At 42.9% G+C, this 25862-nt stretch overlaps 1 protein-coding gene across 3 annotated transcripts in view; it reads right to left on the reverse strand.

Annotated features, from left to right (window-relative positions):
- The window catches only part of BMAL2 (basic helix-loop-helix ARNT like 2), a 44606-nt gene extending 19720 nt beyond the window's left edge, over window positions 1-24886 (reverse strand). The window contains exons 1-7 of one of the 3 annotated variants that reach the window (XM_075602830.1): window positions 24710-24886; window positions 10449-10596; window positions 9313-9351; window positions 7751-7908; window positions 6050-6129; window positions 3128-3220; window positions 2536-2653 (exon numbers count right to left, since the gene is read on the reverse strand). In XM_075602830.1, the coding sequence (XP_075458945.1) occupies window positions 2536-2653; window positions 3128-3220; window positions 6050-6129; window positions 7751-7908; window positions 9313-9351; window positions 10449-10596; window positions 24710-24752 (679 nt within the window). In that variant the 5' untranslated portion in view covers window positions 24753-24886. Of the gene's footprint in view, window positions 1-2535; window positions 2654-3127; window positions 3221-6049; window positions 6130-7750; window positions 7909-9312; window positions 9352-10448; window positions 10597-24709 lie in introns of those variants that run through there. The other 2 variants (XM_075602828.1, XM_075602831.1) reach the window with 2 other exon arrangements.
- Window positions 24887-25862: the final 976 nt, after the last annotated feature.

Consider the following 25862-nt stretch of genomic DNA (forward strand, 5'->3'; position numbering starts at 1 on the left):
GGGCCAATAGGAGCTCGCCACGATGTTAAATCCACTCGCCCGGGGCGAGCAAATGTATAGGTTTGTCGAACACTGTATGTATGTGTATATATATATATATATATATATATATATATATATATATATATATATATATATATATATATATATATATATATATATATATACACACACACACATATACACACACACATTACCGCATAGCAGCAAAAAGGAGACAGCACTCAGGTGAATGAAAATTAATGTATTAAATACAGCACATAACTGTATTTAATTTTCATTGGAGTTATGTGCTGTATTTAATACATTACTTTTCATTGCAGTTATGTGCTGTATTTAATACATTAATTTTCATTCACCTGAGTGCTGTCTCCTTTTTGCTGCTATGCGGTAATGTATACTTTTAATATTTATATGGGACATGCACCTATTCATTATTGAATTTCTATTGGAGTGCCAGTGATTTTTTATCACACACATTATATATATATATATATATATATATATATATATATATATATATATATATATATATATATATATATATATATATTATATATATATATATATATATTAGATATGAAACAATGTGAAGGAATTGGGGGACTGCAGAGAGGATGCTACTATCAAACTAACTAGAAGATACTGTACAAAAATAACAAACGAATAGGCACACCTAAAATGTGCAAAACAATGTCTTATTGACCCAACATTTTGGCTACCCTCTGGAGCTTTGATAATTTTTTGTGTGCATCATACCTGCATGTGTGTGTGTGTGTGCATCGTACCTGCGTGTGTGCGTCATACCTGCGTGTGTGTGTGCGCATCATACCTGCATGTGTGTGTGCATCATACGTGTGTGTGTGTGTGCATCATACGTGTGTGTGTGCATCATACGTGTGTGTGTGTGTGCATCAGACTTGCGTGTGTGTGTGCGCATGCACACAGTTTTAGTCCAAAATATCATTTAAAAAAACACGTAATGTTACTCAAAAATTAACTGCAAGAAGTTATGTGCAGTGCCCTCTTTACTCCACTACTATACATGTATATTATGTTTATATATTTGTGCTACTGATTGTGCAAGCGCTTGTTTATAGCCAAGATATTTCCTCAGCACATTGTCTGATGCTTTTGTTCCTGTAATGCTGCTATTAAATCTATCTTTTTAATGGTTATTTCTAAATCAAAGTTAGGGGTCTGGATCACCTTAAGTTCATCAGCAAAGACCTGATTACTAGTCTCTAATAACCTAACGTAACAACATTAGTTCCTTGGAATAACTGGACAGAATCCCGTCCCAACCAATAATGAAATCTTCTGATGTTATGTTTTTTGATAGCACCAAACTGTATTCTCTGAAGCCTTCTGGTTTCATATTGTTTTTAATATAATTTTGTAGGCTTGTGATCTCCCATCATAACTTTGCCCGCTTTATAAAACTGTCAGAAATCAGGTGACAAATTCTCACATTTTTAAAGTATCCTTCGGAGTGACACACTTTCTATCCCAGGAAAACACTCCCCTGGCGTCCTCCTGCCATGAGTTATATCCCATTTACTAGATGGCGTAAAAGAATATAAGACTTTTTTTTAAATTCATGGGGTTTTCTACAGGATCTTGGATAAAGACCTTTCAACATAATTTAAAAACAAACTATTACTCATTCTGAGAGAGAGAAAATCTCTATAAAAGGAATTGGTAGAGCTGAATTTGGATGGTATGCATGCATGTATATATGCACACACACATATACTGTATATATAAAGTATCCCAAGGTATCAACATTCTATTACCTCCCCAAAGATTACAAGAACCCTGTTCACCTTCTAAGTATACCAATTGTCTACAGCTGTGGTAGGCAACATGATACACATCCAGAGCCACATTTGGGGCCCTTAAACCCACAATATATATGGTGCACAGGCAGAAGGGATGTTGTAGCTGTGGGTAGGAGCATCTCCCCGCTACGGTCAGCAGCTTAATGCCAACACGCTGACCAGTACTGTCCCACTCCTCTTCTTACCGCGGGAACTAGTGATTAGCACAGGAGAGGAGCGGGCCAGTATTTATCAGCGCAGCAGAGGGCGGGGAGAACCTACGGTCCATACCAGCAGCCTGTCCGATCCCTCTGCACAGGGAGACAGAGGAAGAGTGGGCTTCTGGGTCAGTAAGCAGTTGGGGGCCGCAAGTGAAGCCCCCCTAGGACCATCAATGGTCTAAAAGTATAGAGAGAGAAAAGCCAGCTATGTTACACCAGTAATAAATCTGATCTAGGGCTAAAGAAGGAAGGGTAATGCAGACGCACAGATGTAGCAAACTTCATTGTTAAGCCAGGTAAGACAAACTGGAATACCACAGAATATCAACAATTTCAAAGGATTCAAAGGCAGTATTAGTGCAGAATACAACTTATTCCACCATAAGGGTACAACAGAGCCAGCTACATCTGTATAATACCGTTGGCATCACCAATAACAAAAGCAGGTATAGCAGCAGGGTGATGTAGTCCATCAAAATGTGTTGCTCGCTTACTTTTGGCTTCAATAAGTTTCTCATGCGGGGTCATATCCGAGGATGAAAGTTGCTCCTTAACTTTGGCAACATCTTTGGGGTGCAAATAGTCAAACAAGCTGTGTCCGATCAGATCAGCCTGAAAGGATAGAGAGGTCTTTGAAAAAAACACGTCTATAAATTCTGCGTTGCAGGGTGCACATCGACAGGAGGAATTCCAAGGGTTGTCTTTTTTAAACAAGGTATCAGTCACAACACATTTGCCCATTTAAACATGTATTCAAGTGCATTAGATTACACTTGTGTATATCTTCATGGTCCAATTGATTTAATAATCCCACAGTTATTGCCTTCTTTAAATGTATTTGTTTAAGGGCGCCTCAAACGACAACTGCCCTTTTAACTCAAGTCCTGGTGAAGTGCGGATTTCCAGGCAATCTTTCAGAAAAGAGGCAAAAACTAGGCCACGATAAAATACATTTTTTTTCTGAGTTAGGGTGACCATTTCCTGAAGACCTCAATTTGCATTTTGATGCAAAATAAAGAGGAAAATCGGGTCAGGAACCCAGAATCACGGACGTGCGCACAGCTTTAGTTAGTTTGTGTCACCCACCTGGGTGTACTTCAGTGTTTTAGAAACGGAGTCAGAGACAAAAAGGAGGTTTCCTCTGTCGCACCCAACCACAAACAGGAACCCGTCCGCAGCCTGTAATAAAAGGAGCAACATCTTCAGCTGAGCAGGAGGAAGAAAACAGAATGTAACGATGCACAATGTGTGCTGAGCACAGCAGTATTAAAGGGAATGGGACTGGGTCCCTATAACTATAGTGGTGCAGCATAGCATTTTTATACATGACGTTGCAACCACTTTGCACAAAGGGTAATGTTAAGTTCCAAAGTAAACATCCCTAGCTAAATGCTGTTACATAGTAGATGAGGTTGAAAAAAGACGTAGGTCCATCAAGTTCAACCTATGCTAAATTTAGACAACAGATACTTTATCCTATATCTATACTTACTTATTGATCCAGAGGAAGGCAAACAAAAAACCCCATTAAGGGGAACAATTAATTCCTTCCTGACTCCAAGAATTGGCAATCGGATTAATCCCTGGATCAACATCCTTCCCATGTATACTTATTTGGTATATCCCTGTATACCTTTCCCATCTAAAAAGACGTCTAACTTTTTTTTTAACAAATCTATTGAATCTGCCATCACAGTCTCCATGGGTAATGAATTCCACATTTTAACTGCCCTTACTGTAAAGAACCCTTTCCTTTGTTGCTGGTGAAATTTCCTTTCCTCCAACCTTAAGGGATGGCCCCGAGTCCTTTGTACTGCCCGTGGGATGAATAGTTATTTTGAAAGCTCCTTGTATTGTCCCTGAATATATTTGTATATAGTTATCATATCCCCTCTTAGACGCCTCTTTTCTAATGTAAATAAATCTAATTTATCTAGCCTCTCCTCATAAGTTAGATTGTTCATCCCCTTTATTCATTTGGTGGCTCTTCTCTGCACCCTCTCTAGTTCTAGAATGTCTTTTCTAAGGAGTGGCGCCCAAAATTGTACTTCATACTCAAGGTGTGGTCTTACTAATGCTTTGTAAAGGGGCATAATTATGTTTACATCCCTTCCATCCATTGCCTGTTTAATGCAAGATACGATCTTGTTTGCCTTTGCAGCTACTGCATGACATTGGGCACTATTGCTAAGCCTGCTGTCATTGGCATCAGGGAAAAAAAAAAAAAAAGACTCGTATTGTTGTGGAAAGAGAAAGATGGTACATATATTGGTATGAAAAGTGTTAGAGGTGACAACAATGTGTGTGAATATACAGTATATATACACATGTACACACACACACACACACACACACACATCTCTCTGTGATTGGGTGAGTGACAAGCCGTTCAGCCCGAGACAGCCAGTATAAAAGTAATTTTTCTAAACGGATTTTAAAAAATAAAATGCAACACCACACGCGATAAATGATGAATAAGCTGGAATTTGTGCTGAGATCATTCACAGTGTTTACATTACAAATTAGGCGTAATACAGAAAGATTTAAAGCCATACGTTCAACTATGAAAAGTACATTTGACTGTAAATACAATTCATTGCAATTAAAAAAAAAAAAAAAACCTATCCAGTCTTTATATTGCAACATTGTAGCTAGTGATCATGGATATGAATGATGAGGTAGTGCTTTGTATAAACTTTAACAGAATTATCGGTTTAGAGATTAAATATAAGTATTTATTGCATAACGAACATTTGATAACACCATAAATATAATACATACTCGTGTATGGACATGTCATAGCTCTGAGATTTATGCCTACTAAGCTCTACAGTCCATATAAGCCCTACTATGTAGCATATACATCTTTATTGGGGAAACACATGAATAGCCTTTAGATATATAACAGGTAACATTCCGACGTAGGAGCACTGTTCTCCAAACCTCTCCTCATGACCCGCGGCCACACCAGGTTCCTGAGACAGCCACCCAACATCCTATTAGTATGCAAACAAAAAGGTGCATTCACCTGGATGCAAGTACATTGGTTATTCCCAAAACCTGGTGTGTCGGCGGGTCACGGAGAGGGGTTTGGAAAACACTGAAGTATAGGAATTTCTCTCAAGAAACAGCCCAAAACTTCAATCTATTCATTAATCTTCCTCTACTTGAGCTTTAGCTGAAGCCGTTTCAGTTGATGCTAGCACCCATGGCAGTATACAGTTGATGCTAACACCCATGCCAGTATACAGTTGATGCTAGCACCCATGGCAGTATACAGTTATTAAAACCAGAGACATAACATAAAACACAGACAAAGCTCAGTTTTTAGCACATCTAGTGAGACTCATACACGGTACAGTGCCTAAATATATATGGATAAATATCTAATAAGTAAATGGTCTTTTAGTTTGACATTTTTGGCCAAAATTGTTGTAAGCCCCTGAGCCAACGCCAAGGCAGACCACATATCAGGGGTCCCTAACGCTAATATAAATTCTTAATAACCTGTTTAATAGCAGGAAGAATGATTTATAGTAAATCTGTCAATATTAGCTGCAAAGTTCTGTCTGACTGAAGCTTTTATTAACCTGTACATTACCAGGAAAAGCACTCTGTATTAGAGATGTCACAGCCAAACTGCAAGCAGGCAAGTTCCCCTGAGTGGAAGATGCTATGGAGTGAGCCCATAACCATTTAAATGTGGGAGGGGGTGAGCTTAAATTAAGTAGGAGGTTGCCAACCTCCAATCAGCCATGACTAGCTGGACAAGAATTGTAAAACATACTGGACACCTAACAAGCTCCTGGAGCTTGTTAGGTGTCCAGTATGTTTTAGTATACAGTTATTGCTAGCACCCATGGCAGTAAACAGTTGATGCTAGCACCCATGGCAGTAAACAGTTGATTCTAGCACCCATGGTAGTATAAGAAACCCAACGAAAACGTACCTAAACCGGATATTGATAATAAACATAAAAATATAATTGGAACCATTGTCTTTACTAACCCTAAGTATTAAGTCTCTGAGCTCATCATGCGGTAAAAATGAAGGCTTGTAACGCTCTTCTATGAAAGGACTGCTGGTATCTGCAAACAAATTTACAGGTCAAGATTATCACAACGGTTTTTCAAGAACAAATATCATAAAACTGTAAGAAATAGGAAATTAGATCATCACGTTGCGACTTTGTCCCAATAAATACTCCAGTACAACTGGATTTCTTCAACTGAAATGGTTGTCCGACTATAAGTAAGGCCCAGACGGGCCTACCAAGGAAAGAACCAACAGTCCAAGGGACCGATCCAATACGCACCCAAGCGGCCAATTGTGCCTCTATTGTTCCCAACCACCAGTGACCCTGCTTTAGGGTACATTGTATTGCCCCACTAGTTGCCTCCCAAGTCTCCCTGTGACAAGGTATATGAGGATGTGGTTGCAGGGAGAGTCCGTTTGCTTTGTGTTTACCAGCTGGAGTCTATAAGGCTTATTTTTAATAAGCTCTGAATCGGCCAACGAAACCGTCGCTGGCCGAAAATTCCCATTTACTTGAATGAGAGTTTTTGGATGATCATGGTTAGATCGGCAACTTCGGGGCTTATTGAATAAGCCCAATGTATCAATAAGTACATGCATGTCGGAGTATGTATGTATGCAATAATGAATGCATGTAGTTCTGAGTGCAAGACCCATCATACATTTTTTTCTGTTATAGTTATACAGCGGGCCCCTGATCCGTCTGCATCAGACCTAGAATATAGGGGTACGGTCTGCATGTGACCGTACATCCCGGATAATATCTCAGGGAGCGTGTGTGAACAATGTAAAAACGCTTTACAATTCCTGTACAAAAAGGAAAATGTAAGACTGCTACGATTAGGCTGCTACACACTAACCTACTGACAAACAAGTGACTAATTATGACTGGTCTGGAAGTTGAAATAAAAACTAAGAAATAAATTAAACCAATAATGCTATTAAACAATAATATAAAGCAATCATGGGATGCATCAGAAATAATACTAGATGAAAAGCAAGTAGAGACCTGGGTGGTCACCAGTAAAATGGCCAGTTTACTAATTGAATGACTTAAGGCAGGGGTCTCAACTCCAGTCCTCAAGACCCCCAACAGGTCAACCGCCTGTGCTGAAGCAGGGTTATCCTGAAAACCTGACCTTTTTTGAGGGGGGTCTTGAGGACTGGAGTTGAGAACCCCTGCCTTAAGGAGGTGGTGTTACGCCAATGATGCAATCCCACGTAGAACCCAACTGAACTAAAGACAGCGATAGGTTTAAAAATAGTCAACTATTTGATAGATGCCCTTCTTTCTAACGGATAGTACAAGCATCTTAAAGTTACTCCGGAGAGTTCATCATGGAAATGTTTGCAAGTGGAAACATAGGCTGTGTTTTTGGTACATATTTTAAAGGGGTATCAATCCATTTTAACCCAAGTATGTTAACCAGTAAATAGCTCAGGGACCACGGCGACCTCCGTGCTGAATATAGCGTATTTGGCTCAGGGGACCGCCTGTAAATAAAAAGGAAAAAAAAAAACACAGGCAGCCAGGATCGCGGTTTTAATTAAAAAAAAACTACAACAAAAAAAAAACAGATGTCCAAGTTGGTGGAAAGATGTATCCAAAAAGGAATGTGTCTAAAATAGAGATGAAATCAGCATAGCGGACGCACAGAGATTGAAAAGACTCACCTTTTAATGACTTCAAGTGCAGCACTGCCTTCCGTAACACTGTTAGTTTGTCTAATTTACGAGGAAAGGGACCGCATTGGGGGATCATAGCAGACAGCTCTTCAATCAGGATATTCATTTTATCCCTCCGACGTTTCTCTGTCTGACTGTGGGCCTCTCTAGGGAAACCATTGAAATAGAACAGCAGTATAAAAGCCATAACCTTCCACCCCGAGGCTTAAATACGGTGTCTAAATCAGCAATCCTGACTGTGAACCATTGGTGGCCCCTAGCATCCATGGACCGCCCGATTCCCAAAATAGTTGTAGTTTGTTTGGGTCTGTTTTGACACCCACACACAAAAAAAAAAAAACCTATTGGGCAGTGGACCACAAACATGACCATTGGGACACCAATAGAACGCCACAGTGTCATCTCCCAAGGACTTTGTGGCTTCTTCTTTGGCTGCTGGAGCAAGCCCTGATCCTGGCAGCCATATTGTTTACCCAGTGGATGCCAGGTCTCCGTCAGAAACAAGGGCCCACAGATATTAGGGAACACTGATGAGTTCTGGAAAAACCCCAGCATTAAAAACTTGCATACATATGTATCTGTTCGGAAAACCTGGCCTGTTGGTGGCCCTCGAATACCGAACCAAACTGATATAAAGTGGCAGAGGTGGGCAGCCCCATCCTCTTGCTTTCTATCCACCGTTTCAGACAGGGGAAGCCTCCCGCCCCCCCCCCCCCCCCCCCCCCAAGACGTGCTGGTTACAGGGGTAGCCCTGAGAAAACTTTTCGTAATAAGGCCATTTTCAATAAAGATATTAACTGACAAATTGTAATTATCTGTAGATCAAAATTGGCTGCATAAGACTCCACATACACTATCACACTGGACATGGTAGATATTGAATGATACAGCACATTAGTGAATCATAGAAAACTTGGCATTTAAACGTGGTTAAGCGTCTTGGCTAGTTAGGTTTGTATTCACTGGTTATGTAAAAAGCAAAACAGTGCTTAGCATTGCCATGAATCCGATGGCTAGAAGGGATACCATTATTAGCATGCTGATGTTCTAAAGTGTAGAAGAACCTGCCAGTTAAAAGATTTGATATATTGAAATTATTAACAGCTTTCCCTACCCCTTTTTCCTTTCTGTACCCCAATACTTTAATTAAAATAAATAAATAAAAATGATTCGGGGTGACTTACAAATATGCCATCTCCCCTACCAGACAGTGAAGGGGAAAATGCAGTAGTGCTGGGAGTCATTCATGACACCGGAAGCCTTGTGTGTGCACAAAGCAGTATTATTACTTCCAACCTCCGCTACTTCTCCTTGCCCTGAACTTATTTGAAGTCCTCCTTTGCCCCCCAGCTCTTAATTGCACATCCTCTTTACCCTGTCGTACCCAACCTACCAGTCATGATTTCTCTCCCTTCACTAAGCACTCACATCCTCTCCATACACCTCATTAGCTTGTTGCACAAAATAAAAAATACTTTACTGGAATAAAATATCTGTAAAATCTATCAAATATCTCCCTCCCCCCCCCCCTACCCTTTGAGACCTTTTACCTGCCTTGGAGATCATTAACATCTATTCCATCTGTGGTTCTGTTGGGGGAAAACAAAAGATGTATTAAATGGATCTTGTATAAAAGGTTTATCCATAAAGCATAACTAAAACGCAAACGGTTACACTTTGTAGCCTCCAACCTATGCATTAATCCAGCAGCGTCAGCAGGCGGTATATATTTCCCATCCCTATGATTCAGTCTGCAGAACTCTCACGTCTTGTTTCACTGGAGTCTTTCTTCCTTGCACAGATCATAGGCTAAGCAGATCGCTCCTGTACGCAAAGTGAAACCGTGCTGTGGTATGCGACAGGGGGGCTCAACTCCAGTCCTCAAGCCCCCCTCCCCACAGGTCAGGTTTTCAGGATATCCCAGCTTCAGCACAGGTGGCTCAATCAGGGGCTCAGTCGAAGACTCTGATTGAGCCACCTGTGCTGAAGCAGGGATATCCTGAAAACCTGACCTGCTTGGGGGGTGGGGAGGGGGGGGGGGGTGGCTTGAGGACTGGAGTTGAGCACCCCTGCTATATGACATATTAAAGGGACTTATCAGATCAACTAGAACAAAAAAATGTACCTGTTCTTCATGAGTTTAAGACATTGGAAAAATAGAGTTATGTATACAAACACCATGTGCCTTTTCCCCGTTGGTCCGAGTAGTCCCCTTGTGTCCAGAGGGCAGAGGGCTGCCAGAGGACAGCAAAGGAACTACTTGGAGCCAACACAAAAGTGGCGTGAATGAGTTAAAAGGTGTTAAAATCTGCAAAGAATGTATTTTATAAGATCATTCACCTTCCGACGGTCTAAGTTATCCCTACTTCTCAATTAGATTGCAAGCTCTTCAGAGTAGGGACGGCTTTTCCTAATGTTTACTTTTATGTCTGCAGCGCTTATTCCTATTATTATGTCCCATGTATTACTGAATGGCACTACACAAATAAAAGATCCATTACCGCACATACAGATCCCTCCAACTCCAGACCTCTCAGTCATACACATTTTTATTCGGCAGGAATCCATGGAAAGAAGCACATGCATCATCATTTCAGAGGGCGCAACCCCCTTGTCAGGTGCAAAGTGCATCCCGAAATCACCCCCGGCGATGGAGCCGATAAGGAGGGACGTTTAGAACACTCACTGGCTATCGGAATCACTTATTTTACGTTTTCTCGGGAACTCCACTGCATATGAACCGATGGAGCTGGAGCCGAGAGCTGGAGAACTCGGTTTAGGGCCCAAAATGCTGGAGACTGCAATGCACTGATCCGCTTCCATCAACAAAGTATCTGCAGGGTTAAATACAGAGCTTGTAAACCAACATCGTATATTAGAACTATCACAGCAGCTTAGAAGTACAGGGTTATGGATCTCTTTCCTTACACGACAGCAAGATGAAATAGCACCACGAATATCAAATGTTGAAATGTTTTATGTTCAATCCTCCCATATATTAGAGCAGATCGTGTCACACACATATTAGGGCCCTGCTTCTCCCGTCTACATTACTGTGGGCAGCACTATCATACACCCAGTAGCACAAGCACACAGCCAACGGTTCACATTTGACTCTCTCCCTCACACTTTGCTCTCACATTCACAATGTAGCTAAAACCTGACGTTTTTTTTTACCTCCGTAACATTGCAAAGATACGCCCTTTCCTCTGTCGCTCTACTGTTAAATCTCTAAGAACGGGGTGTGCAAAGTTTTGGCGCTGTGCCCCTCTGCCACTGCTCCTCCCGTGCTCGCGACCCCCCTTGCTTTCCTAGAGCATGAGATGACGCTAGGGGTCATGTGACGTGACATCACGTGACCCCGCGGCTTCGCCACAGCAACGCGTCTTCTGAGCCAAGGTAGGATAGAGTACAGAGGCCTCGCGCTGTCCCCGGCTTTTAATTTAAATGGCTTGGGGGAAGAGCGCGGGGCCTCTGTAGGCGCCACTCCTCCCCAAAACATCTTGTACCCCCCCCCCAGTTTGAACACCCCTGCTCTAACAGACCCTCATTCTCTCCTATCTCGATTATTGTAACTTCCCACTGTTCCGCCTTCCTGCCCCTAACGTGTCTCCCCTACAAGCTATCTTAAACGCTGCAGCCGCACGCGTGTGGGGGGGATGGGGCAGTGATGCAGCTGCACGTGGGGGAGAGCAGAGAAACAGCCATGTGTGGGGGGGGGGGTGGGGGGCAGAGGGCTGGGTGAATGCATTTTTGTGAACAAAATTCGATTTGCAGATGGATATTCGCTGGCGTTTTGGGCAGTAAAAAATAAAATAATAATAATAAAAAATGTGTCCCCCTTTGCCCGCCTTTTCTGCGAATGTCATTACATCCGCGCGCGCGTGTGTGGTTTGGAGGGAGGGGGTAATATTTTACTAGTCCCAAATTCTTTATATATCACCTGAAAACAACCCGTGGAGAGACACCGGAGCTACCTGGGATATAGGCCAATAGGATATGAAAAGTACATTGTAATGATTCCCATTAGCTTATCTCCCAGGTATCTCGCCACATGTTTGAAAATGGGTTTATTGGGATATATAGCACTTCGGACTCTATATAGGGCTTTCCCTCTGACTGTGCGGTGGTATTGGACACACTTGAACAAAGTTAGGATAATGTTACTTCTTAAATATAAACAGCTGCAAAAAAGCGCCACATTGGCAGCGAATCCAGATGTCGGTGAAAAGCTAATTGCAAGAGCACTGAAGGCATTAACAGAAAGGGCTAATAAATGCATGATAGTGATAAACCGTTTGAGCACAGCTAGACAAAGTGTTCCCTGTGCCAGGGAGTGGCACGAAGGATTCCTACAATTAACAATTTATAAGATACGTGTCCGTATCCGTCATGACCTCAGAACATCACTGGGATATTTGTTTAATGAGCTGTCACTGCATGGCTATTATTTCCTTAAATCAACACTTGCCACATCAGCACAGACCTAATTATTTGCATACAGTCGTGCTGTAGGTTCAGGCCTTGGATCATACATACATACATACGTACGGGGATTTCCGGAGCTGAACGGTGTTAATTTCAGTGCCGGTGACCCCCTGCTTCCAGAGATACGTAGGGGGTGCCACGAGCAGCAACGGTTGGAATGTGTGGATCAATCTAAATGGCGTCTTAAATGTCCTGCTTCACCCGAGTCAATAGGAAGTCGTGGTGTCCTCCCTGGCGTCTTCCTATTGCCCCACGTAACCAGGATCTTTAAGCCTGCGGAGCAGCTACCGGCACCGAATATGGAGATAAGTATCCAGAGAAGCAGGGTTTCCCCGAGGCTGAAATTAATGGCGTTCAGGTGGCCACCTCCTTTCTGCCGCCCTCCTGCTCTTTGGGGGGGGAGGGGGGAGGGCAGAGATGCAGCCGCACGTGGGGGGGGAGGGGGGAGCAAAGATGCAGCTGTGCATGTGGTCGGGGCGGGGGGGGCAGAGATGCAACCGCGTGGGGGTGTGGGACGTGGAGATGCAACCGTGTGGGGGGGTGGGGCGCAGAGAGGCAACCACGGGGGGGGGGGCGCACCCACGCATGTGTGTGTGGGGGGGGGACAAAGATACAGTTGCGAGTGTGTTGCACCAACGTGACATTGCACTGACATGACAACGAGATGCCGTGTGACGCATTTGCCGCTGGAGTTCCAAAGAAGGACGGCAGAAAGGCGGTTCGAGAGTGCGGCAAATGCAGGTGGGGTCGCAATTTTTGCCGCCCTAGACCTGGGCCGAACGGGAAATCTGACACTGCGTTCAGGTCTGCGGGGACAAACAGACGCTTTGCTCCTTTAAAGGCATAATCCTTCCAAGAACCAGCGGCGTGTTTAATAGGTCAATGTAGATACCCAACTCCTTTTTTAGGACACATCAGGAAAAAGGAGCCCCTTTCATATTTTTTTTATCCCGTCTTATATATTTCTCGCGCAATCGTCATGAAAATGTGCACAATTGTAGGTTTGTTATATAGATTAACACTATACAAGAAGCACAATGTAGACAAATCAACTGATGTTAACTAAATTGATGTCACCGTATTATATCTACACGTAGCAGATACGCTGCGGGAGGTTCATGTTTAATAAACGAGAAATAGGAGTTTTTCCTTCGTAGCTTGTAAATGTGTTAAAACTGTTGTAATCTAATCTGAAACACTAAAATGTATTCTAAAGTTTCAGTTCAGAGTGTTCAAAATGTCCTCATTCTGCTGCAACGCGCGCCCGAAGACGAGGATGCTGCGGTCCGATTGCATAACTGCGTTGAGCCAGCTGCTCCCACTCCCGAACGATACGCTGCGGTTTTACAAATTCATTTTTTTACGTCCTAGAAATGATCCTTTACAAGGATTCAAGCACTTTATAACGCGCTTATCTTCTTCGCTAAGCAGCATTTTGTAACTGCGCTTGATGAGGTCATCACGCCGTCACCGATTCCCAAGAAGTCATTACATTATCAAATAATTCATAAATGTAATTATCTACTTTGACAGACCTATAATTGCTCAAATGTTCATGAAACTGTAGTGATTTTTCTGCAACATACGACAAAAACTAAACAGGTGTGGGGGTACATTTAAACTTCCAATGTTTCCCTGCTTAGGAGAGCTTTGGGTTATACGGTTTGTGAACTCTTGGATCTTAATCCACGCACTGTTTGTTTGGCTAACGACCTAATTACTAAAAACAACAAACAGATAAAAGTGAGTGACAGCAAATGATCAGCTCGTACTGGAATTCCCCAGGCCATTGCCAACGCATTGCACCACTAGCCTATCTGGCAGAGGGAGGGTCCAGGAATGTAGCATATACAATAATATGCTTAAGCTTTGCAAAATCAGGCTCCACTTCCTTAATGATTCATTATTTTTTTTATCCTTCACAGTTAATATATGTACACAGTGCCATCCAAAACCAGGAGGTGGAGGAGTGGGAAATCCCTAAATGAAACTGGAAGAGTACTGTAGTGGCTTTTGCGGCCCTGGTTCCAGATAGCGCTGTGCAACGCCACATTTCCATACAGATGCCCCCCATTAGTGTGTATGTTTGTGGCGCGGGGAGATTGAACTGGTGAACTAGGACGCACCAGTCTCTCCACTTCATACTAGTTAAAGGGGGGACTAACGAATCCAACTGCAATCGTCATTTTGGTTGGGAACATCATATGGATATTTAAAGGACTGCACTGTATGGACACTTTCTACTGTATTAAGTGCCAGGTATCCCATATGGTCTTTGTATGTTGTAGTAGTTAAAGGTGGGATTGGGGTCTGTGTCAATGTGTTTATTTGTACGATGGTTCCAATGCAGATATAGATAAAAAAAAAAATAAAGTATGGTGTTCGTGTTAGGCTGGCAAAGAGAAATATGGCTGAAGTTTGAATGCGCGTTTACCAGTTCCCATATGGAAGAAGCTCTACAGAGGAGGTGCTGCTAATGAGTGTTAGAATTGTAGAGATAACATTATTTTTATTATGGTACCTACTCTTCACCAGGGGTGTTCAATCCCAATCCACATGACCCCCCAACCCCCTCCCAACAGGTCAGATTTTCAGGATATTCCAGATTCAGCACAGGTGACTCAGAGGCTCAAATCGAAGACCTGTGCTGAAGCAGGGACTTGTTGAGCCACCTGTGCTGAAGCAGGGATATCCATAAAACCTGACCCGTTGAGGGGCTTGAGGACTGGAGTTGAGCACCCCTGCACTACATGCCCCCCCACAATGCCCTATTAGAAATGGAATGGATGTTCTGAACACACTTTTCAGTCATTTAAACCCCTATGTTCATTTCAGAAAAGTAACTCAAATTAGCCCACTGATTGATTTGAAATTTGGAGAGCATGTAGGACCATATATCCATCAGCAATGTGAAGGGGGTGTACAGCAGGGGGGGGGGGGAGAACGGTTTGAAATTAAAATAGTGTGTAAGGAACCCCATATCAGCATTGAGTCCTATTGTTTTAGTGTCAAATACTTATTTATTTTATTTATAAAATATTTTACCAGGAAGTAATACATTGAGAGTTACCTCACACTGCTGATGGATATACAGTATGGTCCTACATGCTCTCCAAATTTCAAAGTCACCCTTTCATCCATTTATTGCCCCATCTGTTTGTTTACCCTTTGCAATGAATTCTCCACATCTCAGGTCCTCCATTATCTTGTTTTTTTTTAACATCTGTGTGAACGTATGGCATCTCTGTAAATCAGTATTTAAGACATGAGGAAGAGAGAGACCTCTCGGAAGCTCGTCTTATAATATCGATTGTTAGTCCGAATAGAAAAAAAGGTATCACCTACAGTAATACTCAAGTACTCACTTACTCTGCACTATCACAACTGGGCTAACGGGGCTATTTCTACGTTATACACTGAAAAGATTGGGAATGAAGCCATAAAAGAAACACTTTTATGCTTTAAACTTTCTCCTATATATTTTAACAGGCTTTTAAGTCGGAGCCAACCTAGCGTCAAAAGTTTGACAATGCACCTGTAATTGCAAACATGCTGCCTCGGCAAGGCGTACAGACAGATTTAAGAAAGCAATATAGATTTTAATGACGCAGGCGCACGGAGCCGGAGGGGAGGGAGGGCTAGCATTGAAAACACAAGCATTTATTTTTTCTTTTGGCAGGACTAGAGTGAGAGGAAATTAATCTTATCCATAAAAGAGACAGAAGTCTGGAACAAAGAAGTCCTCTCCACTGATTTGCAGCACTGGGAGAAGGCAAGACAGAACAGTCCCACTAACTCAGGGGTTCCCAACTCCAGTCCTCAAGAACCCCCAACAGGTCAGGTTTTTTTAGGATATCACTGCTTCAGCACAGGTGGCTCAGTCTAAGAAGCTGGGATAGCCTTAAAACCTGACTTATTGAAGGGGGTCTTCAGGACAGGAGTTGAGAACCCCTGCACTAGCCAAAACCTTTATCTATACAGCCAGCCAGTCTGCTTTGTACACCATGTCCTTTTAAAGAAATTGGAGCAGGATTAAAGGACACATTTACGGCAAGGTTACAACAATGTTCCCCCCACTGAGCTGTTTGCAATCCAAATTATCTTTAAGAATTGTGACACGACAGAAGGCACCATCAAAGTGACAGAACATAAAGATCATGTAGCCCACCAGTCCTGTTAATTTTCAATATGAACTCTAAACCTTTAGATACTTTTTGATCTATTTTATTCATCAATTCCTAACCCACGACACACCCTTTTAAAATCCCTACTCTGGCTTAATGGGACTGCATTTGCCAATTTTACTGTAGGATATATATATATATATATATATATATATATATATATATATATATATATATATATATATATATACATATACATATACATATATATACATATACATATACACACACACACACAGTGGTCGACAAATCACCAAAAAATCTACTCGCCTCCCGCACATCTCTGGAGAGCTTTTTCATAATAAAAGTTACTTTCCACTCTGTATCCTGTTCACAGCAAAATTAACTACATTTAAGCATATCTGTCAGAGACAAAAATTAACTCATCATGCACCCAGGCCACCAGAAACACAAGAAAAAGCCATTCTCTTTACATTTATATTGGTCGACAAATCACCAAAAAATCTACTCGCCTAACAAAAAAAATCTACTTGCCACCTAGTACCAAACGTGTGATGCCTGGGCCAATAGGAGCTCGCCACGATGTTAAATCCACTCGCCTGGGGCGTGCAAATGTATAGGTTTGTCGAACACTGTGTATATATATATATATATATATATATATATATATATATATGTATATGTATATGTATATGTATATGTATATGTATATGTATATGTATATGTATATGTATATATATATATGTATATGTATATATATATATATATATATATATATATATATATATATATTAAATCCGCTGCGCTTTCAATGCTGTATTTTTTTTTATATAGCTCTATTTTCACCTTCCGATTACATATTTAATTGGGAATTCATCCAATAGTTTTCAGTGCAGAGCAATATTGGTGTAAAACATTTGTTGTTCGTGTAACTTACTACAGAAATTATTAAAAAAAAAAAACAAACAAAAAACAAAACAAAAAAAACACTGCAGCCGATACACAGTACCAAGTGTTTTGAATTGAATGCATTATGTGGAATAAGATGGGGGGGGGGGGGGGGTCTTTTTTTCTTTTTATGGATTCACTGGACCAAGAAGAAAAAAAACAAAAACAAAAAAAATTCCCACTTTTAGTTCAACCCTTCACTGAAGAACGTCATAGGGATAAATATAAGTGCAAAGTGACTCATACGAGCCTCACCTTGACCTATTTCTCTTCCGAAACCTACAGACAGGTTGTATAGAAACATACTTACACTACACATCTCGTTCCATGTTATACCAATTTCTGCCACAGTTTAAACCTTGTGTGTATTTGGTCAGATTATACATAAAATACCCTGCTTTGGGGTGAGGAATTTACATCTGATCAACCAGCTGGTGAGCTTTACGGTCAAAAATGAGATATTATTGCACACCCTATAGGTTTACATTTTACAAATATTTCACGCCCTAATTCAACATTTTAACAACCCTATTGGACCAGGAAAAGTATATCTTTTTTGCAGGTTTTGGTGACTTAATAGACCAACATGATGAAATAGGGCTTTTGAAATCTCAATTCTTTAATGCAATTTATATATTTTTTAAATGTTTCATCTCAACTTGCCTAATGTTCTACATATATATATATATATATATATATATATATATATATATATATATATATATATATATATATATATATATATATATATCAGGACAGACATGACCCTGCAACCCTTTGATTCCAAGTTACCCACCTAACCACTAGACAGCTGAAGTGTCAGATTAAAAATCCACCATGCCACAGCAAGTTAGTACTTGGCAGTGGAGGCCGGTAACATCGCACTTCCTGTAGAACCGGCATTTCTCATCCGATTCAAGCTTAAGCAAATGTAGTGCCATCCAACAGTGCAATCTTCTGGCTAATTAACCAGAAGACAGGGATGCATCATGCCAACTGCCAGTGTGTAAAGGGCATGGGCACGGCTCACAAACAAGTGTTTATTGCACGAGGCATTGTGATCAGACATGAGTTAAAGTACTGATCGTTTGTGCGATTACAGGAGAGCACATTGGGCCCTATTTGCTAGGAGGTGCAATTTCAGAAGCCGTAAAGTATCTTCTGGTGTTGCAAGCTACCTTGGAGAATAGCACGTTTTAGTAAATATGGGCCGTAATCTTTTAAAGCATCAATAAATCAAAAGATTATATACATCAACTAACTTCACTCCCACTGCAGTATCCATACCAATAATGAGGATATAAATGCATTATTAGTTAGTAATACTACGCCACGTTGCATCATTGGATTATGCACAAATATCAACAAGAAATCCACCTCCAAAATTGAGGTGGTGAAGAATAATCCAGTATCTGGGAGTACAACTGCTAGTTATAGGCCGAGATTATATTCTGCACGTGGGGCGCGCGCGAATGTGACCTGTGCTTTTAGGTGATGGGGAGGCGTGGCCATGACATCACGCGAGTGGTTCGCCCCTCATTGGCTGAACCACTTCGTCACATGGAAGGACGAAATCGATTTGTCTGTCCAAAACGCGGTCACGCCTCAACGTGCGCACGCTCGGACGCTCTATGGGCGGGCTCACAGGATTGAGGTACGTGGTTCATGAAGCGCATGTGCACGCTCCGTCGCAGCCAGTATAATTGCGGCCTCACAGATCTAGCAGGCTTCATTTTGCTCTCTGTGTGATATGTTGGGAGCTACAGTACTATGATATACTTTGCCGACATTGCGAATCCTATGGAAACTCTGATATTCTAAATAATATTGGGTTACGATGCGAGTATCCGAGCGAATAATGTCCTGCGCTACCTATGTATCTCTGGCAGACGAAAACGTGGAAAAACTGTGAATCTCCCTGAGGCTATATAAAGAACAGAATTAATAAAACTAGCAACAGAGTTACTGCATTGCGAGACCCTGTACTTAGGTTGTCTTTGCCCTCTAATGCAGGGGTGCTCAACACCTGTCCTCAAGAACCCCCCCCCAACATGTCAGGTTTTAAAGATATCCCTGCTTCAGCAAAGGTGACTTAATCAGTGGCTCAGAGCCAACTGTGCTTAAGATGGGATATCTTGAAAACCTGACCTGTTGGGAGAGGGGGGGGGGGGGCGGGTGAAGACGTATAGGCATTATCTTAACCCCTTTGCAGCAAGAGGGTCCAGCAAATCCCTCTGGCAGTGAAGTGGATCATGTGGATCCGGCAGTGAATCCATGTTCTTAACAACTAACCATGCCCAGGATGGATGGGTTAGAAATGTTTAGCAATGTGCTGCTCTCCCATTTAAAAAGGATGGGACAACTTGCAAGTGATGCAAAAGGGCAAAACTGGATCTGTGCCATCAACAGACAAGGAAAGAAAACGTCTCAAACGTCTGGGGCAACGTGAGGACACTGACGGTTCATTTACTTACCTTGGGCGTTTCTCTTTACGAGATGCTGTTGGCACCGGGTGCGCAGGTTATTATATTCTCTTTCCCCCCCTTTTTAGAATCAGGAAGCCAATTAAATATTTCAAAACACACCCACACAAGTCTGTGGGATACGGCTTTAAAGAGATTGTGTACAAATATATAAGATACACACACACACACACACACAAAATTAGCAGTAAATTACAGAAGACCATGACTGGATTCCCAATATTTGAAAACAAGGGAACTCTCAATGTATTACTTCCTGGTAAAACATTGTACAGTATATGAAAATTGTATAATATGTACGTGTATGTATATATATATTTTTTGTATCTAATTAATATTTTACTACTAATAATAATAATAATGGAGTATCCTCGCCATGGTCTTTTTGGAGGCGACAATCGTCCATAGTTGGTGTCACTGGAGACAAGGACTATCACACCAGGGATCAATTTGCCAGACAGATAAACTCGCGTTTAACATTAATTTATTGGAAAAAGAAATATCCACAACCATGTACAGTAAATCAATGCACACACACTTACAACTGGGACACTGGGGTTACCCTATAGACCTGGGTGCAGGGACCTCCCTAAAATGATTTCCCCTGTTCTTGGTTCCTGCAAACTGCAGCTTCTCCCAGTTACTCATAGCTGCTTTCCAGCTTCTTCCATTCCCAGCTTCTCCTAGCTGCTGTAACTAAAAACCACTCACTTCACAGCTAATAAAGAGCTGATAGCTCATCTAGCTAGCCATCTCCCCCCCCCCCCCACCTCCCAGGTGTTAGCAATATGACCCAGCCTCTGATTGCTGGTGGGAAGTGCAGCAACAAACAGTTACTTGGGAAGATCACAGTCCACTTTACAACATAACCAACTGAAAACAAAATTAACCCCTGGTCCCTGAAGTGCTGGAACCAGGCTACAGAATACATATACGCATATACACCATAATACAAATGTAGTACTGACAGGTAGGGAGGGGTAATTGCAGACTTGACCCTTATTGAAACATGTGTTCACTCCCAATTAAGCGATTGCTATACCAAGACAAATTTCCCTAGCCAATTCCAATCTGGCTTTCGCCCCAAAAACTCCACCATAACTACCCTGCTAAATGTTTGCAATGAGCTCCAATGTGGAATGGAACAACTCACTGGTGCAATATTCCGAGATTTTGCAAAGGCTTTTGATACTGTTGATCATGTTATCTTGCTAAACAAACTCCAGTGCTCTGGAATAGGGAAACATGCTTTAAACTGGTTTCATTCCTACCTATCCAGGTAGATTCAAACGTGTCTCTCTCGGGCACTAACTCCAAACCCTTGGATATCACCTGTGGTGTCCCGCAAGTATTTGGGCATATGGTTTGACTCCCATTTAACATTTGGGTTGCACATTGATACCCCGATATCCAAAACCTATGCCAAACTAGGTGTACTATATAGGGACAAATCCTCCATAAATTTGCTGGTCAGAAAGCACATCGCACAGCAGATGCTGATGCCAATTATTTATCAAATGTTTTACCAGGAAGAAATTCATTGAGTTACCTCTCGTTTTCAACTATGACCTGGGTTAAGATGACAAATAATACATGGTTACAAATACTGTTACATAATTGAACATAAACATATTTTGTGTTCTTGAATCCTTTAATCAAGTAATTCTGTGTCCTGATCATGATTGTTCTCTGCGGGTATATAAAATGGCTTCTGCTCTCATAAGCTCCTATTCAATATGCTGTGAGACTGCTTCATAGTGTGTGGGAAGGTCTGAGCTCCATTTTAATGTATATTTTTATTTACGCCAACCGGGAACATAGCAATTTACAATTTTTTTACAATATCATAATACCAAAAGACTTGTGACATAGTGCTTCCACTGCAGCCAAGGATTCTGGGTATTGACATGCAAATGAGCACCGTCACCTTTTGCTTCTCATCTATTTTAAATGGACTTTATATCATCATCATCTTGTCCGTTCAGTCGAGTACGACTCCGAGCCACTCTATAGACCAGTGTTCTCCATGTTTTCCGATCTCTCACGGCTTCTTTCAATTCTGCTATGTTCAGTCCAGTATCTTTCTTCATGGTATCTAGCCAGCGAGTTCTTGGGCGGTCTCTTCCTCTTTTGCCACCGATCATTCCAAGCATGACGTCCTTCTCAAGCGACTCGCTTCGCATGATGTGACCAAAGTAGGAGAGCTTTTGCCCTGTTATCGTGGCCTCCAGTGAGATTTTCGGTTTGATCCGTTCCAGAACTGCTTGGTTCGTTATTCTGCCTGTCCACGGAATGCGTAGCAGACGTCTCCAGCACCACAGTTCAAATGCATCGATCTTTCGCCTGTCTGCCTTTCTCGGAGTCCAGGTTTCGCAGTCATATGTTGCTATTGGGACAACGATCGCATTGACCAATCTGCATTTTGTTGCCAGGCTGATGTCTTTACTCTTCCAGATGTTGTTCATACTGACCATCGCATTTCTTCCAAAGGTCAGCAGCCTCTTGATCTCAAGGGTGCAGTCGCCATCGCGATCAATTTTCGAGCCAAGAAAGATGAAATCTTTAACCACTTCAATTTTTTAATTGTTGATCTTTATATTAACATTCACATTGCTTGCTGTTGTCATGATCTTTGTCTTAATGTTCAGGCGTAGTCCAACCTTCTCACTTTCTTCTTTGACTTTCATGATCACATGTTCGAGATCCTTCTTGTTTTCAGCCAGCAGGGTGGTATCGTCAGCAGATCGGAGGTTGTTGATATTTTGTGCCACCTATTTTCACGCCACTCTTGGGCTCATTCAGGCCTGCTCGCCGCATGACAGCTTCTGCATACATGTTGAAAGCTGCTGGTGATAGGATGCATCCTTGGCGTGTGCCCTTTCCAATCCGTGTCTCCGTATGGCGTTCGGACTGTAGCTTCTTGGTCTTGATAGAGTGATCTTACGAGTTTGGTCAGGTGTGGTGGTGTGCCCATTTCCTTTAGGCAGGTCCAGAGCTTGTTGTGCTCAATAACATCAAACGCCTTCGAATAAATCGATGTAACACATGTAGAGATCTTTCTGATACTCACTGTTTTTTTCCATAATCCATCGAAGGTTGGCAATGTGATCACGAGTGCCTCTGCCTTTCCTGAAGCCAGCTTGCTCACCTAGCATTTCCCCATCAGCGGTTGTACGCAAGCGTTGTTGGATAATCTTCAGAAGGATTTTGCTTGCATGTGGTATCAAGGCTATGGTGCGGTAATTCGAGCAATCTGTGTCACCCTTCTTCGGAATTGGGATGAATACTGCTCTGTTCCATTCTTGTGGCCACTCACATCTGCTCCATATGCGTTGACATAACGCGGTTAACGCTACCGCTGGTAAGGCCTTGAGCAATTCTGCTGGTATGCCATTGATTCCTGGGGCTTTTTGGTTGGCTAATTGCTTCATTGCCCATACGACTTCTTCCTCCAGAATATCTGGCTCCAGTTCCAGTATCTCATTCTCCTCCGTCGGATGGTTCTGATGTTCACTTTCATAAAACTTCTGTGTATTCTTTCCACCGATCGCTTATTCCTTGCTGGTCATGCAATTCCTGGCCACTGCTCCCACGAACTGTTGCCTTCCGAGCCTTGAATGTTGACCGTGCCCTCTTCACGTGGTTGTAGAGTTTTTGCTTATGACCTTTCCTGCTCGCTTCCTCCATCTTCTGGCACTGTACATTCCAGTAGTTCTCTTTGTCCTTTCTGGCCTCTCTTTGAAATTCTGCATTCACCCTTCTGAAATCTTATCTGTTCCCAGTAGCTTTGGACTTTATTTACAAACTTTTATTTCCACTTCTTTTTCAGAAACAAGATATTTTGCCTTTTCTGTTTTTAGAGTTTAAATTGTGTATAAACTTTGTTAATAATCAAGACAAAAATAACTATTTTTTTTGTATTACTAATCCGGTGTACAATACTGTGAAATCAGACAATAACAATATCAGTTCAATTAATATATATATATATATATATTGGTCTTTACTGTGGTTAAAATGTGACGTAACAAGAATGTACAAAAGCAAAAACCACTCATTTATAAAGAAACTTTTTTTTTTTTTTACAATGAGAAACATAAATGTCCCTTATTCCCTTCTAAAATAAATGACATTATGAAAAGGTTCTCGGTTTTAAGAGACTATATGGTATGGGGGTAGGAAGAGAGGTATAAGTGGTGGCATTTGTAATAATAATTATTGGGAGAAATATTCCTTAAAAAAAAAAAAAAAGGAAGGAAGGTCCAAGTACATTACATTTAGAAACATTTTTCCTGTGTGTGTTGCCTCACCTGGCAGCTCCGCGTCCCCCTCACCAGGCAGTGCCCCCCCTCAGCTGGCAGTCCCATGCCCCCCCTCACTTGGCAGCCCCCTCACCTGGCAGTTCCGCTCCCCCCCCTCCCCCCTCACCTGGCAGGTCCGCACCCGCCCCCCTCACCTGGCAGCTCCACACCCCCCCCTCACCTGGCAGCTCGGCACCCCCCCCCCCACCTGGCAGCTCCGCATCCCCCCCCCCCCCACTCACCTGGCAGCTCCGCACCCTCCCCTCCCCTGGCAGTGTCCCCCTCACCTGGCAGCCCCGTGCCCCCCTCACCTGGCAGCTCCGCGTCCCCCTCACCAGGCAGTGCCCCCCCCTCAGCTGGCAGTCCCATGCCCCCCCTCACCTGGCAGCTCCGCACCCCCTCCCCCCCTCACCTGGCAGCTCCGCACCCCCTCCCCCCCCTCACCTGGCAGCTCCGCACCCCCCCCCCCTCCCCTGGCAGTGCCCCCCTCACCTGGCAGCTCCCCACCCCCCCTCACCTGGCAGCTCCGTGCCCCCCTCAGCTGGCAGCTCCGTGCCCCTCGCACCTCCGTGCCCCCCTCACCTGGCAGCTCCGGGCCGGCTCCTTCCCGTCCTCCCGTGGACATGGCGCGTCTTCCCTGTACCCCCGGACAGCTTCTCACATGGGCGGGACCCGCGGGACACCCTGCCGGTGCCGGACTGCACCGGGACTGATTGAGCTCCCTCACTCACACACCCCCTTCCTGACCGCACAGCCCCGCCCCCGGCACGCACCCGCGCTATGATTGGGCGGGAAGCTTCCCGTGGGCGGGTAAGGAGGTGGGGTCCGTTTCCATGGTGACGAGGGATGCTGTGCAGGGCCTGGGCACAGGCCAGCTTAATATGGGCCCCAAATAATATGGCCATTAAACCCCACCTACACTCATTTTAATGATGTGAATGAGATCAGTGAGCTGATCAGGTACAAAAGGACCAATTCAGGGGTCTCACCCTCAGTGGCCACCTTTTATGGATATCCCTGCTTCAACACAGGTGGCTCAGTCAACTGAGCCACCTGTGCTGAAGCAGGGATATCCATAAAAGGTGGCCTGTTGGTGGTGACTGAGGTTGAGACCCCTGGACTAAGTGAACCAGTGAGAGGCTACACATTAATGCAAGGGTGGCCAATGCCAGTCCACAAGGGTAACCACCCACCCATGTTTCAAAGATATCCCTGCTTCAGCACAATCAGTGGCTCAGTCAAAGACTGAGCCACTTACACTGAAGCAGTGATATTTTGAACAGCTGACCGGTTGGTGGCCCTTGAGGACTGGAGTTGGCCACCTTTGCATTTGTGAAGCCTGGTCATTTTGCATAGATGGGAAGCAGGATCCTAGCTTACGCTCCGCAACGAGTTACAGGCCTCTCTGGCAGGAAAGATATTAAAAAGAAGCGACCCCCTCCCAAATGCATTTACATCAGGGATTCAGACTGTGGCACACGCACACTCCTGCAGATTGGGAGCATAGAAGCAATGTATTCAAACTAAAAGTATTACAGCAAACTAAAACAAAGTGGGGGGGGGGGGGGGGGAGGAATCCTACACACCAGCACAGCACATACATACACCCTTTAATACACCTGTAAAAAGGCAGCACCGCAAGACATTTTCCTTCATGGTTAGGGTGACCAGATATACAAAAGTAAAAACCGGGACACATTAAAAATATATTTTATAAAACAAATGACTAAAATGA

The sequence above is a fragment of the Ascaphus truei genome, chromosome 5 (assembly GCF_040206685.1).
Source record: "Ascaphus truei isolate aAscTru1 chromosome 5, aAscTru1.hap1, whole genome shotgun sequence".
NCBI lineage: Eukaryota > Metazoa > Chordata > Amphibia > Anura > Ascaphidae > Ascaphus > Ascaphus truei.